The 17835-nt window shown below is 43.0% G+C and overlaps 2 protein-coding genes, 1 long non-coding RNA gene and 2 other non-coding genes across 11 annotated transcripts; all 5 read left to right on the forward strand.

The window, feature by feature from the left end:
- The first annotated feature begins 96 nt into the window (after window positions 1–96).
- On the forward strand, window positions 97–169 carry trnav-cac (transfer RNA valine (anticodon CAC)). The gene has a single exon. It is a non-coding gene; the product is annotated as a tRNA-Val (tRNA).
- Window positions 170–821: 652 nt separating this feature from the next.
- LOC101063592 (hepatitis A virus cellular receptor 1 homolog) lies at window positions 822–4231 on the forward strand. 4 transcript variants are annotated; one of them, XM_029848079.1, is made up of 8 exons: window positions 822–922; window positions 1205–1555; window positions 1875–1949; window positions 2062–2120; window positions 2482–2566; window positions 2878–2905; window positions 3165–3260; window positions 3866–4231. In XM_029848079.1, the coding sequence occupies exons 1-8, from the start codon at window positions 889–891 to the stop codon at window positions 4008–4010; spliced, it is 873 nt and encodes a 290-aa protein (XP_029703939.1). In that variant the 5' UTR covers window positions 822–888; the 3' UTR covers window positions 4011–4231. The 4 variants fall into 4 exon arrangements, with proteins under 4 accessions (XP_029703939.1, XP_029703940.1, XP_029703942.1 ...); XM_029848080.1 differs by having other exon boundaries at window positions 1211–1555; XM_029848082.1 differs by lacking the exons at window positions 3165–3260; window positions 3866–4231 and adding an exon at window positions 2972–3145.
- A 6688-nt stretch (window positions 4232–10919) lies between these two features.
- LOC115252602 (uncharacterized) lies at window positions 10920–12307 on the forward strand. Of its 2 annotated transcripts, none has more exons than XR_003890932.1 (3): window positions 10920–11168; window positions 11251–11372; window positions 11449–12307. It is a non-coding gene; the product is annotated as an uncharacterized lncRNA (long non-coding RNA). The 2 variants fall into 2 exon arrangements; XR_003890931.1 differs by having other exon boundaries at window positions 10921–11176.
- Window positions 12308–13654: 1347 nt separating this feature from the next.
- On the forward strand, window positions 13655–13727 carry trnav-cac (transfer RNA valine (anticodon CAC)). The gene has a single exon. It is a non-coding gene; the product is annotated as a tRNA-Val (tRNA).
- A 663-nt stretch (window positions 13728–14390) lies between these two features.
- LOC105419803 (hepatitis A virus cellular receptor 1 homolog) lies at window positions 14391–17815 on the forward strand. Of its 3 annotated transcripts, none has more exons than XM_029848077.1 (8): window positions 14391–14545; window positions 14825–15172; window positions 15495–15569; window positions 15682–15740; window positions 16104–16188; window positions 16500–16527; window positions 16764–16859; window positions 17465–17815. In XM_029848077.1, exons 1-8 carry the CDS (start codon window positions 14512–14514, stop codon window positions 17607–17609), a joined length of 870 nt encoding a protein of 289 aa, XP_029703937.1. In that variant the 5' UTR covers window positions 14391–14511; the 3' UTR covers window positions 17610–17815. The 3 variants fall into 3 exon arrangements, with proteins under 3 accessions (XP_029703937.1, XP_029703936.1, XP_029703938.1); XM_029848076.1 differs by having other exon boundaries at window positions 14469–14545; window positions 14819–15172; XM_029848078.1 differs by lacking the exon at window positions 16764–16859 and having other exon boundaries at window positions 14475–14545; window positions 14819–15172.
- Window positions 17816–17835: the final 20 nt, after the last annotated feature.

Raw genomic sequence — 17835 nt, forward strand, 5'->3', positions numbered from 1 at the left:
TATATATATATACAGTATATATGTAATACTGTATGTATATAAAATAATGCGTGAGTGATAGATTGTTAGGATGTTGAATAAGGCGCCTAGTGTAGCGTTTCTGTATTGTAGCGGTTATCATGTTCGCCTCACACGCGAAAGGTCCGCAGTTCGAAACCGGGCGGAACCAACTTTAGTTAAATATACATTTTTTTAATAAAATAGAAAATGAGATTTGAGTAAGGGAAAAAATGTCAAGAAGAAGTTACAGGCAATTCAAAATGCTAGTTTCTTTAGTTTCTTTTCTTTTCTTAGGCGACTCTCAAATCAGTTACTTTGACGAGCCTGAAAGTTGATGGACCACAAATGATAGAAGACGTGTAATAAGACTTGGAGAAGTAACCAGAGCAGTAGAACTTTCAGCTCCTTTTCTGGTAAATTAATTTCTATTAAATCTATAATCATCGCTAACACGCTAACACTTTTACAGTGTGAGCTCAGCCTTCATGAAGTAAAACAATGAGAGTAAGTCCAGGCAGATTATTAAAAACAATAGTTATTTTGGTCTTGAAAATAACACAGCTCAAAGACCATTACAGTTTTGAAATGCAACACTACCATGTTTCTGATAGAATAAAACCTTATATAATATCAATTCAAACGCAATAATGCACCTTTTTATGCAATTAAATCCTTCCTGGTCCTCATAAAAATAGCTTAATTTACTGAGAAATGAAACCAAAGGGTCACAGCTCTCATTACTGGCAAATTTCACTTCTTGAAGTGTGAAACAGCTTGTTCCTGTGTTTGTCTGACTGTGCGTGTGTGTGTGTGTGTGAGAGAGAGAGAGAGAGAGAGAGAGAGAGTGGGTCTGTGTGTGTGAGTGATGTCAGCTTCGGTCGGTTCATCATGAAGATCGCTCTGCTCCTCGTGCTTCTCTCAGGTAAACATGTAGGAAACCCAAAATTAAAAATAAGTAAAAATTGAATTAAATTAAAAATAATATATTTTTCATAATATTGTAACTTTTTAGCTGAACTACTTGCAAATGATTTTGGTTCACTTGATTTAAGGGAGATGTTGGCGCTGAAATTTACAATTTTCAGTTTACAATTTCAGTCCTTTCAGTGATTATTATTCCTGTGGGGAGTACCAAACCCAAACATCTGGAACAGCTGGCGCAGCGACAGTAACAGGAGATCGCTGACATGAGTCTTCATTGCACCCACAGTCAGTGAATGCAGCACAAGTCGTCTGGTTAACGGTTACGTGGGTCAAAACGTGACTCTGCCATGTAGCTACGAATCCCAAAGTGAGGTGGCGGCATGCTGGAATCGAGGTGAGTTATCCCTACGGCATTGCAAAAACCTGCTCATCTCTTCCGATGGTCATAAGGTGGTAGAGGCAACCAGAGCCTCCAGTAGGTACCAGTTACTGGGCCGACTGGACAAAGGGGATGTCTCGCTCACCATTCTCAACCTCACGGAGGCGGATGCTGGCCAGTACGGCTGCAGGGTGGAGATACCAGGCTGGTTTAATGATGAACAACATTACATCACTCTGGTCATGAAGAAAGGTGAGAATGAGATCATGTTCTCGAGTGTTGATCATTCACGATGCCAATAGTCCCGCAATAGTCCGAAACCTCCATCAAATAGGAAAAAATGTAATGAAACATGTAATTACAGACAAGCAACCAGTAAATCTAAAGGGATGTGCCAAAAAAGTAGAGGATATAATCTAACAGGAGGCGCGTCGACGCTGTTGTGAGGCTAAACTCATAAACGCCCCCTACTGGCCAACCCTGACCTTCAAAGATGTTCAAAAAGTCAGGAGGTTTTAGTAAATATCTGCTGGGGCAAAGCTTGAAACAAAACCATTCTGCTGCCTTGCAGCTGAACAGACGACCACGTCTGCGACCTCGACCAGCCAGACGGTCACAGCGACAGCAGCGTTCAGCACAGCAGCAGGTACAGCTCCTGTCAGCATGAGATCAGCATTCGGACCTGAGACTCCAGATCACCGGCTCTGACTGCTGACACCACGTTACTAACAGAAGTACTTCACTTCCTTGTCCCCCAGTCCAGCTGAATTCTACAAAGTCTCCGGGGAGTTCCTCTTTGGGCCCTGTCGGGATCGAGGTGAGGTTCCTCTGTCACAGTATTTTTTTTTTGGACTGCCTTGTGCCTTCTTCTAGTTAATGTTGAGTCGCCCCCACTTTCATTTCCACATTTATTTATAGAATAATAAGGTCCTTAAACATTGTTCTGGTTTTAATCAGATGTCATTTATGATTTCTTAGTATTTCCCGATGCCATTATTTCCATAAAAGACACGTTAGACAAGAACGTGGCATAACAGTAGCTAGCTAGTGCTAATGCTAACTCCTGTATTGATAATGCTTAAATAAACCTTAAAGCACATTTGAATTCTATGGTTGTAAATGTAACCCAAAGTTCCACTTTATCACATAATGTTTATTTTATGTCTGTGCCACATTAGGAAAACGGCACCGTGGCTGTGGTTCTGGTGTGTGTTCTCTTTGGGTTGATAGTTTTGATCACCGCTGGTGGACTCTTCATTATCAGTAAGTCAAAATACATATATATCATACATTTATGCCACTAAACTCTCACATTCACACCTGAAAATTTCCAGAATCTCACGCCCCTCCGTGATGTTGAACTGATCACAGAAGTTCAATATTCCCACTCTTTTCCAGGATATTGAACTAAGCATGAGACCAGTTTTCTATCCTGGGGTTCCACCATCACCAGTATTCTTGAAAATACTCACAATATACTCGCCAATATACGCAGTTAAGCAGATCGGTTGATAAACGGATCGATGATTTTATCTCCCTCATCAGTTCTAACACTGTTAATTTTGTCTTTGCAGCCAGAAAATGGGGGAAGCTCAGAAAAATGTAAGTTTCTTTTTTATTTTGTTGATATTCTGTTCTGGATTTGCTGAGAACTTACTACTTGTGTAGATTCTGAAGCCTTTGTCAGTAATAATGATAAAGGCTGCGGTTGATGAAGGCGAAACTGCCCCTCTGAGTCAGGAGAAACCACTCAGTCTTACCGCCGGGGTCGATAACATACCTGCTTCTGTTGCATTCTGGGCGCGTTACTGTCACACTCGTCTTTCTCACTGCTGCGTTCTGACTGAATCTCCATGATTAGACGGAGCATCATAAACCACAGTTGGGCGAGAAAAGACTCAGCACAGAAAACTCAGCATTTTCCATCGGTGCAAAACGTCCCTGCCTTCATCTCATGGTATTAAGATTGTGGGCGACCTCTGACCTTTGTAAATGCAACATTTCAGTTCAACTCCGGATGCAAGGGGCTGACAAGCGTTTCAGCAACAATCACTAAAGCTACGATCTAACATGACGCAGCGGTCTGACAATAATAAATGAGGAAGACTTACTAAGAAATATACATTAAATGTTATTTATATGCATGCTAGTAACGACTACAATAACCAAAAGTCAGATGTGAGGTTAGATATTAGGTATTTTATGGCATAAAAAGCTGCATCTATCTGCAACATGACCGGCCCACTGTTTAATAATTGAAACCAGAACACTAGCGATGAGCCGCACCCCAACTAAAGCGGAAAGGGAAACGTTTGAGGTTTCCTCTCTGACTGCTGAGCCTGGTTGGACAGAAATGTCACCAGGACGTGACCAGCAGCTGGAATCAGACTTAACGTAACCTGATTTAACAAATATCACTACTGGTCTGTGTGGATTCTGTGTGGAGGGGGATGAAGATGCAACTTTACGAGGGACAATAAGAGACAATGAGGGACAATAAGGTAGAATAAGGGAAGCTGTTGTTGAAATGAAGGGTTTGTTTGTTTGTTTTTATTTCTCCAGCCATCAGGTGCCACAGGTCAACACTCCGGTCGAGTTCCGTTCAGGATCATCCGCTCTGCAGCTCCATAGTCGTGCAGCGATGGCGGAAAATATCTATGAGATAGATGGAGGGGGGGACGGAGGCGAGTACCAGTACCTTCCCTGACCCACTGGGCACAGGCTGGTGGTGGACGAGACCCGTGGAGCTTTGTTGAGGATTCACTGGCTCTTAACTTTTGAATTTTTTTTAATAACTTAAAATTTTAATAACTTAAAACTTAAAATAAGAAATAAGCATTTTATTTTGCTGTTATGTTGTATAGAAACCTCTTTTATTTGTTTCCATCGATGTTGTTGTACAGTTTGAATAAATCTTTTATCTGCCGATGTGTCAGTGTTTCTGTCTTTGCTTTAAAACAAAATATTTTTACACATAAAAACAATTAAAACCTCGCTCTTTTCTACTTCTGACGTCCCTCACGTGCATTTTACCTGTGTGAAAGTTCACGTGAAAGCTCGAGCTCACGAGCACTTCCATCAAACAAATGCGGGTTGTGTGTTTGGATCAGTGCGTCTCCGCTATGACCGGACTCCAAAGATCATGATTACAGCATGTATGTAAACCCTATGTAAATGAACATAAAGGTAGATTAGCTTTGTGCCGCAATAATTCTCTATTAATGGACGGTAAACATTGCAAAACATGATTGGAGGCAGCGTGTCCTTTAGTTATAGCACTAAATGTGTTTGTATTTTTCATTGAAGCACTGTGATGTGATGTATCACATGTATGAAAACATGGAATACAAAACACGACTGTCTCGTATAAGCTTTGATGATGCTGTCACAGTTTCCTGAATGCTGCGTCCGCATCACCGCCGATGTGAGCTGGATGGACGGGCCCGTGTGGACTCAGCCTCAGCCCCGGGTTCTGTCCTCTGAGACGGACGAATGGTCGTCTGGGATCTGTGACTGCTGCGATGTCACGAAAGAATGTATTTCCCAACAGTTTCAATCGCAGACAAAAGGGGGGAAATGTCTTAAACTGCTAGTTTTATCCACTGATACATCTTTAGAGGCAATAAACTCACATCATGTGTGTGTGTGTGTGTGTGTGTGTGTGTTTGAAGGCTGCTTTGCTTTCTGGTGTGGTCCCTGCTTCGCCTGTAAAATCTCTCGGACCCTCGGCCAGTGTCTCTGTCTCCCCCTGCTGGACGCCTTTGGCTGCATCCGTCCCATCACCTTGTCGATGAGGGTGTTCGTGCGTCAACAGTATGACATCAAAGTGAGGAAGGCAAACGTCACCTGACGTGTGGCTAAACTAAAATATAGCCTAACTAAAATATAGTTAGGCCATTGAAATATTTTACACACATAAATCTAAACCGAACCGTAACGCTGTGATTTTACTAGCTTTGTTTACGTCGTAAATTGTGGATTCACTTCTCTTTTTTGCGCTCAGGGGACGTTGTGCAACGACTGTTTGTGCTCCACTTTCTGTCCACAATGCGTCTGGTGTCAGATGTCCAGAGAGATGAAGAAGAGGAAACTGCCCACCATGCTGAGCGACATTGTCCAGAGATGATGCCGACATGATCACGTTGAGACTGTTGCTTGTTACACAACAGGAAAATAATGTCTAAACCTTTGGAAATATGTGAATTTGCTTTAAAGATGATTTACAGGTTTTGTAGCTGTGCACTTTTCTACCATTTTAAGTTCATTTGTATGCATTATTTAAACAAGTCAGTATTTTGTTGATTACAAGTCTGTTTCATCATCTTTTTTGCTACCAATTGCTAATAAAAGCTTTTACAGAAACATTAAAAGCATCAAAGATTTTGAATGAAACTAGATTATATTTCAGTTTCCAGATCTTGTCAGGTTAACTCAAAATCTGGAAAACCATTCGGGGCCCTTAGGAACTTTACTTCAGTCTCAAATATAAGTTAGTTAAATATAAGTAAAATAAATCTAGCTTTAAACATTGTTTAAATGTGAAATGACCAACTGCTGATATCATCCAGACCGCTGGGGGGCGCTGAAGCGACATCCACGCAAACAAGCAGAGAAGAAGAAGCTCAAGGTTTGTGTGGACGGAGAGGAGGCCGCTGAACTTCCGGCGGCGGCTGAAGGCAACGGAAAGTCTTACCACGAGTTGGTCGCTAACGTGAACCCGATCGCTCAGCCGCTGGCCTCCAAAAAACTCAGCAAAAAGCTCTACAAATGCGTCAAAAAGGGTAGGAGCCATCATTCCCCAACGAGGGATCGTTGCCACAACCTTGCAGACTGCACAGTATTTTCAAACTGTCAATAAAGACGTCATTGGTGTCAGAATTGTGGCTGAAGCCAACACTGGAAAAATGCCCCACTGAGTTACAAATATTGCTTTAATCCTGCTAAATTTACATAGAACAAATTAGCCTCCTCAACTTGAAATATTAAATATGTTGATGACTTTGACTTTGGTGGAAAACCTGATTTTCCATCTAAAACCTTCTGGTGTTTCATCAACTTTTCGACATTCCATTTCACATGGCATCGTTGCGGGGGGACTTCAACCATGCAAATTTGAAGACAGTCCTCCCCAGATTTTATCAACATGTCTCTTGCCACACGAGAGGAGACAGAACATTGGACCATGTTTATTCCAACATAGCTGAAGCTTACAAAGCTACACCCCTCCCCCACATTGGACAGTCAGACCACCTCTCTCTCATTCTCTCCCCAAATTATTCACCACTCATTCAACGGGTGGAACCCACAGTGAGGACAGTAAAGGTGTGGCCCGAGGGGACAGACTCCAAGCTGCAGGACCGGTTCTAACACACAGACTGGAATACATTTGCCACTAAGGCAACCTGTGACTCTCACATTGACATCGAATGCTATGCCTCATCTGTACTGGACTACATCTCCACCTCCATAGACAGTGTCACCACCCAGAAACAGATCACCATGTACCCTAATCAGAAGCCCTGGATGAATAGGGATGTCCGTCTCCTGCTGAAGGCCCGTAACATCGCCTTCCGATCGGGGGATGCACAAACCTACAGCACAGCCAGAGCTAACCTGAAGCTGGGTGTTAAGAAAGCCAAACACGGCTACAAGCTGAAGGTAGAAGGGCACTTCTCCAACTCCAACCCCCGATCTATGTGGCAGGGCATTCAGGTCATCAGCAACTACAAGCCCATCAACCCCTCTCCCCCCTCAACTGACATCTTCCTCAATGAGCTAAACAACTTCTATGCTCGGTTTGAGAAGGACAATCAAGAACAAGCGAGCAAGGTAGAGCTGACTTCTGGCCACCAACCCTTAACTTTCTCTACCACTGATGTCAGAGCGGAACTGAGCAGGATCAATCCACGCAAATCTGCGGGCCCCGATGGCATCCCTGGACGCGTGCTCAGAACTTGTGCTGCGGAGTTAGCAGGGGTCCTGACAGACTTATTCAATCTATCCCTGGCTCATGCAGTTGTGCCGACCTGCTTCAAATCCACCTCCATCGTGCCGGTACCAAAACATTCCTCCCCAGCTTGTCTCAATGACTATCGTCCAGTAGCACTCACTCCTATCATAACAAAGTGCTTAGAGCAGCTGGTCTTGGCACAACTCAAATCCTGTCTCCCCCCAACCCTGGACCCCCATCAGTACGCCTATCGTAAGAACAGGAGCACAGAAGATGCAGTCTCCACAGCACTGCACTCTGTCCTCTCTCACCTGGACAATAATGACACATACGCCCGAATGCTGTTCATAGACTTCAGTTCAGCATTTAACACTGTCATCCCCTCCAAGCTGATAACCAAACTAAGGGATCTGGGCATCAGCATCTCCATCTGCAACTGGTTATTGGACTTTCTGACCAATAGACCACAACATGTGCGGTTAGATCATCACTGCTCCCCTACCCTCACTGTAAACACCGGAGTACCACAAGGCTGTGTGATGAGCCCATTCCTCTACTCCCTTTTCACCCACGACTGCAGAGCTCTACATGGTTCCAACACCATCATCAAGTTCGCAGATGACACCACAGTGATTGGCCTCATCAAGGATAACGATAAGTCAGCTTACAGGGAGGAGGTGGAACGTTTAGCTACGTGGTGCCACAACAACAACCTGCTGCTCAACACCAATAAAACTAAAGAACTCGTCCTGGACTTCAGGAGGAAGACGGACATCCACCCACCTATCCACATCAACGGAGCAGCGGTGGAAAGTGTGTCCAGCTTCAAATTCCTGGGGATCCACCTCTCACAGGACCTCACCTGGACGACTAACTGCTCCAGTTTGGTGAAGAAGGCTCACCAGCGTCTCTTCTTCCTGAGGACTCTGAAGAAACACCACCTCTCTTCAGACATCCTGGTGAACTTCTATCGCTGCACCATCGAGAGCATCCCTACCAGCTGTGTTACGGTCTGGTATGGGAACTGCTCTGCCTCAGACCGGAAGGCATTGCAGAAGGTGGTGAAGACCGCCCAGCGAATAGCTGGAGCTTCTCTTCCTTCCATTGAGGACATATACAGGAGGCGCTGTCACAGGAGGGCCAAGAAGGTCTCTAAAGACTCCTGTCACCCAGTGCATGGACTGTTTACCCTCATGCCCTCTGGGAGGCGCTACAGGAGCCTCCGGACAAAAACCACCAGGTTCAGAAACAGCTTCTTCCCCACTGCTGTCTCCCTGCTGAACTCTGACCCTTCTCACTTTACCTCCCTTCAGGCACAATAACCCCGTCTGGACTGACTGATTGTACATTCACTCTATTTGCACTGATTACATCTGTTACAATAATTGCACTATTTACATCCGTTTATTTGCACTACCCACATCCAGTTAATTGCACTGCTTTCCATACTTTGCACATTTTTACCATATTTTATCATTATTGTATAGTTAAAACATACACATAGTTAAAAACTGCATAAATAACCTCTATTGATCCTGTAGGAAATTCAGCACCATAGTTACAGCCTGTATATATATTTATCTTGGTTGCAATGACTTTTATATACCCTTTACATATCTGTGAACTCTGTAAATACAAACATATAGATTGATATCATAAACATATATCATTGTGTGTATATATTGTATACAGTGATCCCTCGCTATATCGCGTTTCATCTTTCACGGCTTCGCTGCTTCACGGATTTTTTTGCGAGTCGTTCATTGCAGTTCTCAAATATAATCGAAGGTGGCATCTCCGTTTATAAAAATCTTCTTGCTCAGAAAAAGAGAGCGCCAACGACTACCCATAACAATGTTCTTCTCTCGGAGAAAGACTCCTGCGCCTTCAGTAGAAACAGACGCTCCAGCGGAGCGGAGTCAGGACGCAGAGGCACAGCTGGGACTGGGAAATACGCGAGTGACAATGTTTCCAACCTTGTATTACAAGATTAAAATTATTGTTTTAAACAAAATTTGGGCTTTAAAACAGGTTTTGATTTTTGGTTTCATTCTATAGTTCAGTATTGCATTGGAAAATAATAAAAAAAAATAAAGCTGACTACTTCACGGATTTCACTTTTCACGTGTTATTTTTGGAACGCAACTCCCGCGATAAACGAGGGATCACTGTATACCCATCACAGTTTTATTCGCTTCTTAAGCCCTTCTGGTTAGATGCTAACTGCATTTCGTTGCCTTGTACTTTGTGACATGTGTAATGACAATAATGTTGAATCTAATCTAATCTAATCTAATCTAATCACGCCAGCCAAACACGGAGCGCAGACGGAACGTATGCACTTTACAGACAGTTCGGTTTATTACCTGCACTTGCTGGACGGAGTCTCAGCGGCACATCTGGTCCTGATCTGAAACAGAACATTTAGCTTCATTATCACAAACAAAGAGAGACGATAAACCGCAGCAGAATTATGCTGAAATCTGATTGTGTGGATGGACCTTTGTTTGCTCAGAGCGTATTCACACATGTTTTCCAAAGTGTGGCTACACGAAGAAGCTCCAGCACAAAATCAACTCCTTTGTGATGGTTCCTATATGTCCAAACAGAAATGATACGTTCTTTTCCATAATTTTCTGGAGAATTTGCCTTCTGAGTTCTTGTATTTGATCTTTATCACCTAACCACGAGTCTTGAACATCAACAAAAAGAGTCACACCTCCTAAAAAGGTTCCTAGAGTTCCTACCAGAGATCAGCTCTAAGCCGTGGACAGGAGCCGGAATAACATTTCTTGTATTTAAGGTTTGCAGATTCTGAATAAAGTACTGCCCACAATCCCTTGAGCTACAGGTGCTCTTTGGAGAGAGCAGATTTCATAAGAGAGGGGATGAAGAAGTCTTAAACGCATCACTCCTCTGATCACAGGAGGGGGGAACGTGTTGATCCAGCAGGATGTCTGCAGCACAGGCTGCCTTTGGTTAGACAGTCTGGTCTGTTTCTGGTTTCAGATCTTTCCACGTTGTCAAATTACCAATATGAACTCATCAACTACTTTAAATATTATTGCTTTAAAAATTAGGTTGTGCTGGGATTTTACTGCCAATTGTATCCGCTGTTATCTTCAGAAGAAGCTGGCTTGGTTCTTTTGGAGGACAAATTGGGGATGAGCACGATTTGCTGAGCCTGGACAGACGGATGCGTCGTGGTCAGGTGTCCCTCTCTTCTCAGGATATCTAGTTCTGGCTTATATAGTCAGGCAGTGCAGCCTGCGGCACTGGATGGCCTTACAAGTCCATGTTCAGGGAAAATAATCCAAGTGCTGAAGGATGTATCAAAAGAACATTACATTCCTGATCCTCCAAAACCTACAAAAATCCTCCAGCAGGCTGAGGATCACCTGCACCATCGAAGGGTCACAACTTTGTTGCGCTGAGAGGGGAGAACCAGCTAGCTGGGGTAGCGGTGCTGCTAGCTGATGACAACACTTCATCAATCCTCATTTTCTGCTCCACCTGTCAGTGATGATAACAACAATATACCCTACTATCTGTTGTGATCCAGGATTCCCAGTTGTGTTTTTCCTGCAGGGGGCGTGGTGGAGCCATGCTCCGGCCACCTGTTGGCGCACCTGCAGGACATCAGTGATCAGCCGCCTATTTAAGGTCTAAGACTCCGGCCTACCAGTGTCGGAGGATTTTGTGTAACTTGGTATTTCTGGGGTCTTTGTTGGTTTTTGAAGGTTCTTGTGATTTTTGTGGCTCCACGCTGGAGCTCTTGGCGTGCACCCGGAGGACAAACTGTTGCTTCCCAGCAGTCCAGGAGGACTGTCCTTTTGTGTTTGTTTAATAAAACCAATTTTTGGACCTTTCATCACTGCGTCTTGCCTGCGTTCGGGTCCTAAACAACCACGAATCGTAACACTGTCCGCATTTTAAAGTTGATGACGTTCAGGAAGCAATTGCAACATTATTGTAATGATCTTGTGTGTTTAAATAGGGTCATTCAACCCCAGCCTTCGTCCACCTGAAACGTTTTTCAAAGTCATTTTTTGGCTGGGCTACTTCAACAGCTGTTTAAACCCCATCATCTACCCCTGCTACAGCCGAGAGTTCAAGCAGGTAATGCGCCGCTTGTACCAAGTTTGCTGCTTTTTGGGAACCCCTCAACAGCTCTCTGTTGTTGTTTTTCCCTCAGGCCTTTATTCGGATCCTCCAATGCCAGTGGAAACGGAAGCGCCAGCGATGGCAGGCGTACCCCAACTACCGCCGCCATCAGGGCTCCAACAATTCATCCTTCCTGAACAGCAGCCAGCAGGCGTTGTCCTCCGTCAGCCCCAGCACACAGTATGTTACCTCCAGACCCCACCCTCCAACATGGCCCCACCCCTCTGGTCGAAAGCTTCACTCAGGACCCACGGGAAGAGGTGGGCCCGGTTCGGTGTCCCGGCTTGCTAAGGGCCCGGGGACGGGCATAGTAGTGAATAACGGACAGTGTAAATAAAGAGGGAGCACATGCACAGGGAGCGATGCAGGAAGCTAGGGTGCTAACCGCCCCCTCGCCCCATCTAAATGGGGAGAGCACAAGATGCTCTTCTTAACCACACCTGTGACAAGAGATGGGCTCCTCACACGATGAAGCAGAAATATATCACTTTTTTCGACGAGTGGGGACATCGCTGTACCGAAGGGACCTTCGCCTCGATGCAACACTCGATGCAGCCGACATTGTAACAGTCTTGTATATTGCTGCAGCTTATGCATGAGCCCTGCAGACAATGATGATGTCATCCACAGTTGACGCCGCTGGTTCCGAAAGATTTATGCGTTGGTCTTACATGTGATCTGTACAAAAGTGATCCTAATACAGCTTGAACATGAACGTTGTAATCTGTAACAGTCCAGTTAAACCCAAAACCAATCAAAGAGTCAAACAACATCAAATTACGTACATTTCATGAGATTTGTTTTAACTTGTCAGCAGTCAGACTTCAAGATGGCATCCAGATGTTTTGGCTTTGTTTCCATTCAGTCAGCGAGTATTTACAGTCCTGTGTTCACAACTATGATGCCAAAATTGACCTTCTTCTTTAGTCACTCGGTCTGTATGTTTTTCGTGAAAGACAATGTGAAAATGTGAAAACCACTAGACTTTCATAGCCATAATCATCCTTCTGGCACATGTGTTGTGAAAAATGTAAATGAACTCCTGTGCAGTGTTATGTAACTATTCACCCTGCATTCCTATTCTTAGTATAAGATTTAGTATTTGTGTGCCAACAAGCATCCACCCTGTTTCACAATCCTTTGCACTTCAATAACAGCCCAAGATGGATAGCTGAAGACTCACTTTAAAAAGGTGGATACTACTGAAGTGGTTCCTGAACAGGGTTGTAGTGTTGAGAGCTGAGATCAAGACACAATGTTATGAATGATAGGCTCCAATGCGACTGTAATTGTAAATACAACTGTGTGTGCTTTGTAACAATTACTGTGTATGTAGTTCACAACTATGTTTTTGTGGAAAACGAGCTTTTCTCGCCAATGTCGTTTGAGCGCAGCGACACCTAGCGGATATCAGAGGAAGTGTTAAGGTCTCTATCATCGTTCCCTGTATATACAGTGATCCCTCGTTTATCGCGGGAGTTGCGTTCCAAAAATAACACGCGAAAAGTGAAATCCGTGAAGTAGTCAGCTTTATTTATTTTTTTATTTTACAATGCAATAATGAACTATAGAATGAAACCAAAAATCAAAACCTGTTTTAAAGCCCAAAATTTGTTTAAAACAATAATTTTAATCTAGTAATACAAGGTTGGAAACATTGTCACTGGCGTATTTCACAGTCCCAGCTGAGCCTCTTCGTCCTGACTCCGCTCCGCTGGAGCGTCTGTTTCTACTGAAGGCGCAGGAGTCTTTCTCCGAGAGAAGAACATTGTTATAGGCAGTTGTTGGCGCTCTTTCTTTTTCTGAGCAAGAAGATTTTTATAAACGGATATGCCACCTTCGATTATATTTGAGAACTGCAATGAACGACTCGCAAAAAAATCCGTGAAGCAGCGAAGCCGTGAAAGATGAAACGCGATATAGCGAGGGATCACTGTACACGAGTGTGAAGGTTGTCCACTGTTAGCAATTAGAATGTTGCACGAAGAACCGATGGTTTTGCCTTAATTAACTTAAAAACTGTGTGTGTGTTTTATTTTTTATTTATATATATATATATATATATATATATATATATATATATATATATACATGTGTGTGTGTGTATTTATATATATATATATATATATATATATATATATATATATATATATATATATATACATACATACATACATATACATACATATGCGTGAGTGGTCGATTGTTAGGATGTTGAATACGATGCCTAGTGTAGCGTTTCCGTAGTGTAGTGGTTATCACGTTCGCCTCACACGCGAAAGGTCCCCGGTTCGAAACCGGGCGGAAACACTTTCAGTTTAATACACATTTTTTTAATGTGCTACGAGATTAACGAAATATCCTTTTAAAATAAAAAATAAAAATGTGATAAATATAACAATTAAATCCCAGCTCTACAGAAATGTATTGGTTCAAAAAAAGAAGAAGTTAGTTTGACGAACCTGAAAGTTGGTGGACTGAAAGTTGATGGACTGAAAGTTGATGGACCACAAATGATAGAAGACGTGTAATAAGACTAGGAAAAGTAACCAGAGCAGTAGAACTTTCAGCTCCTTTTCTGGTAAATTAATTTCTATTAAATCCATAATCATCGCTAACACGGGTGTTTTTTTTTACAGTGTGATCTCAGCCTTCATGAAGTAAAACAATGAGAGGAAGTCCAGGCAGATTATTAAAAACAATAGTTATTTTGGTCTTGAAAATAACACAGCTCAAAGACCATTACAGTTTTGAAATGCAACACTACCATGTTTCTGATAGAATAAAACCTTATATAATATCAATTCAAATGCAATAATGCACCTTTTTATGCAATTAAATCCTTCCTGGTCCTCATAAAAATAGCTTAATCTACTGAGAAATGAAACCAAAGGGTCACAGCTCTCATTACTGGCAAATCTCACTTCTTGAAGTGTGCATCAGCTTGTTCCTGTGTTTGTCTGACTGTGTATGTGTGTGTGTGTGTGTGTGTGTGTGTGTGTGTGTGTGTGTGTGTGTGTGTGTGTATGTGAGAGAGAGAGAGAGAGAGAGTGGGTCTGTGTGTGTGAGTGATGTCAGCTTCGGTCGGTTCATCATGAAGATCGCTCTGCTCCTCGTGCTTCTCTCAGGTAAACATGTAGGAAACCCAAAATTAAAAATAAGTAAAAACTGAATTAATTTAAAAATAATATATTATTCTAACTTTTTAGCTGAACTACTTGCAAAGGATTTTGGTTCACTTGATTTAAGGGATATGTTGGTGCTGAAATTTACAATTTTCAGTTTACAATTTCAGTCCTTTCAGTGATTATTATTCCTGTGGGGAGTACCAAACCCAAACATCTGGAACAGCTGGCGCAGCGACAGTAACAGGAGATCGCTGACATGAGTCTTCTTTGCACCCACAGTCAGTGAATGCAGCACAAGTCGTCAGGTTAACGGTTACGTGGGTCAAAACGTGACTCTGCAATGTAGCTACAAATCCCAAAGTGAGGTGGAGGCATGTTGGAATCGAGATTGGTTCTCCGGACTGAGTTGCAGAAACAGCCAGCTCATCTCTTCCGATGGTCATAAGGTGATAGAGGCAACCAGAGCCTCCAGTAGGTACCAGTTACTGGGCCCACTGGACAAAGGGGATGTCTCGCTCACCATTCTCAACCTCACGGAGGCGGATGCTGGAACGTACGGCTGCAGGGTGGAGATACCAGGCTGGTTTAATGATGAAAAACATTACATCACTCTGGTCGTGAAGAAAGGTGAGAATGAGAACATATCTTCTCGAGTGTTGATCATTCACGATGCGAATAGTCCCGCAATAGCCCGAAACCTCCATCAAATAGGGAAAAAATGTAATGAAACATGTAATTACAGACAAGCAACCAGTAAATCTAAAGGGATGTGCCAAAAAAGTAGAGGATATAATCTAACAGGAGGCGCGTCGACGCTGTTGTGAGGCTAAACTCATAAACGCCCCCTACTGGCCAACCCTGACCTTCAAAGATGTTCAAAAAGTCAGGAGGTTTTAGTAAATATCTGCTGGGGCAAAGCTTGAAACAAAACCATTCTGCTGCCTTGCAGCTGAACAGACGACCACGTCTGCGACCTCGACCAGCCAGACGGTCACAGCGACAACAGCGTTCAGCACAGCAGCAGGTACAGCTCCTGTCAGCATGAGATCAGCATTCGGACCTGAGACTCCAGATCACCGGCTCTAACTGCTGACACCACGTTAGTAACAAAAGTACTTCACTTCCTTGTCCCCCAGTCCAGCTGACTTCTACAAAGTCTCCGGGGAGTTCCTCTTTGGGCCCTGTCGGGATCGAGGTGAGGTTCCTCTGTCACAGTTTTTTTTTTTTTTGGACTGCCTTGTGCCTGGTTCTAGTTAATGTTGAGTCACCCCCACTTTCATTTCCACATTTATTTATAGAATAATAAGGTCCTTAAACATTGTTCTGGTTTTAATCAGATGTCATTTATGATTTCTTAGTATTTCCAGATGCCATTATTTCCATAAAAGACACATTAGACAAGAACGTGGCATAACAGGAGCTAGCTAGTGCTAATGCTAACTCCTGTACTGATAATGCTTAAATAAACCTTAAAGCACATTTGAATTCTATGGTTGTAAATGTAACCCAAAGTTCCACTTTATCACATGATGTTTATTTTATGTCTGTGCCCCATTAGGAAAACGGCACTGTGGCTGTGGTTCTGTTGTGTGTTCTCTTTGGGTTGATAGTTTTGATCACCGCTGGTGGACTCTTCATTATCAGTAAGTCAAAATACATATATATCATACATTTATGCCACTAAACTCTAATATTCACACCTGAAAATTACCAGAATCTCACGCCCCTCCGTGATGTTGAACTGATCACAGAAGTTCAATATTCCCACTCCTTTCCAGGATATTGAACTAAGCACGAGACCAGTTTTTTATCCTGGGGTTCCACCATCACCAGTATTCTTGAAAATACTCACAATATACTCGCCAATATACGCAGTTAAGCAGATCGGTTGATAAACGGATCGATGATTTTATCTCCCTCATCAGTTTTAACACTGTGAATTTTGTCTTTGCAGCCAGAAAATGGGGGAAGCTCAGAAAAATGTAAGTTTCTTTTTCATTTTGTTGATATTCTGTTCTGGATTTGCTGAGAACTTACTACTTGTGTAGATTCTGAAGCCTTTGTCAGTAATAATGATAAAGGCTGTGGTTGAAGAAGGCGAAACCGCTCAGTCTTACCGCCGGGGTCGATAACATGTCTGCTTCCGTTGCATTCTGGGCGCGTTACTGTCACACTCGTCTTTCTCACTGCTGCGTTCTGACTGAATCTCCATGATTAGACGGAGCATCATAAACCACAGTTGGGCGAGAAAAGACTCAGCACAGAAAACTCAGCATTTTCCATCGGTGCAAAACGTCCCTGCCTTCATCTCATGGTATTAAGATTGTGGGCGACCTCTGACCTTTGTAAATGAAACATTTCAGTTCAACTCCGGATGCTAGGGGCTGACAAGCATTTCAGCAACAATCACTAAAGCTACGATCTAACATGACGCAGCGGTCTGACAATAATAAATGAGGAAGACTTACTAAGAAATATACATTAAATGTTATTTATATGCATGCTAGTAATGACTACAATAACCAAAAGTCGGATGTGAGGTTAGATATTAGATATTTTATGGCATAAAAAGCTGCATCTATCTGCAACATGACCGGCCCACTGTTTAATAACTGAAACCAGAACACTAGCGATGAGCCGCACCCAAACAATAGCGGAAAGGGAAACGTTTGAGGTTTCCTCTCTGACTGCTGAGCCTGGTTGGACAGAAATGTCACCAGGACGTGACCAGCAGCTGGAATCAGACTTAACGTAACCTGATTTAACAAATATCACTACTGGTCTGTGTGGATTCTGTGTGGAGGGGGATGAAGATGCAACTTTACGAGGGACAATAAGAGACAATGAGGGACAATAAGGTAGAATAAGGGAAGCTGTTGTTGAAATGAAGGGTTTGTTTGTTTGTTTTTATTTCTCCAGCCATCAGGTGCCACAGGTCAACACTCCGGTCGAGTTCCATTCAGGATCATCCGCTCTGCAGCTCCATAGTCGTGCAGCGATGGTGGAAAATATCTATGATATAGATGGAGGGGGGGATGGAGGCGAGTACCAGTACCTTCCCTGACCCGCTGGGCACAGGCTGGTGGTGGACGAGACCCGTGGAGCTTTTTTGAGGATTCACTGGCTCTTAACTTTTGAATTTTTTTTAATAACTTAAAACTTAAAATAAGAAAACTGCATTTTTTTGCTGTTATGTTGTATAGAAACCTCTTTTATTTGTTTCCATCGATGTTGTTGTACAGTTTGAATAAATCTTTTATCTGCCCACGTGTCTGTGTTTCTTGTCTTTG

Source organism: Takifugu rubripes, chromosome 15 (genome assembly GCF_901000725.2).
Source record: "Takifugu rubripes chromosome 15, fTakRub1.2, whole genome shotgun sequence".
NCBI lineage: Eukaryota > Metazoa > Chordata > Actinopteri > Tetraodontiformes > Tetraodontidae > Takifugu > Takifugu rubripes.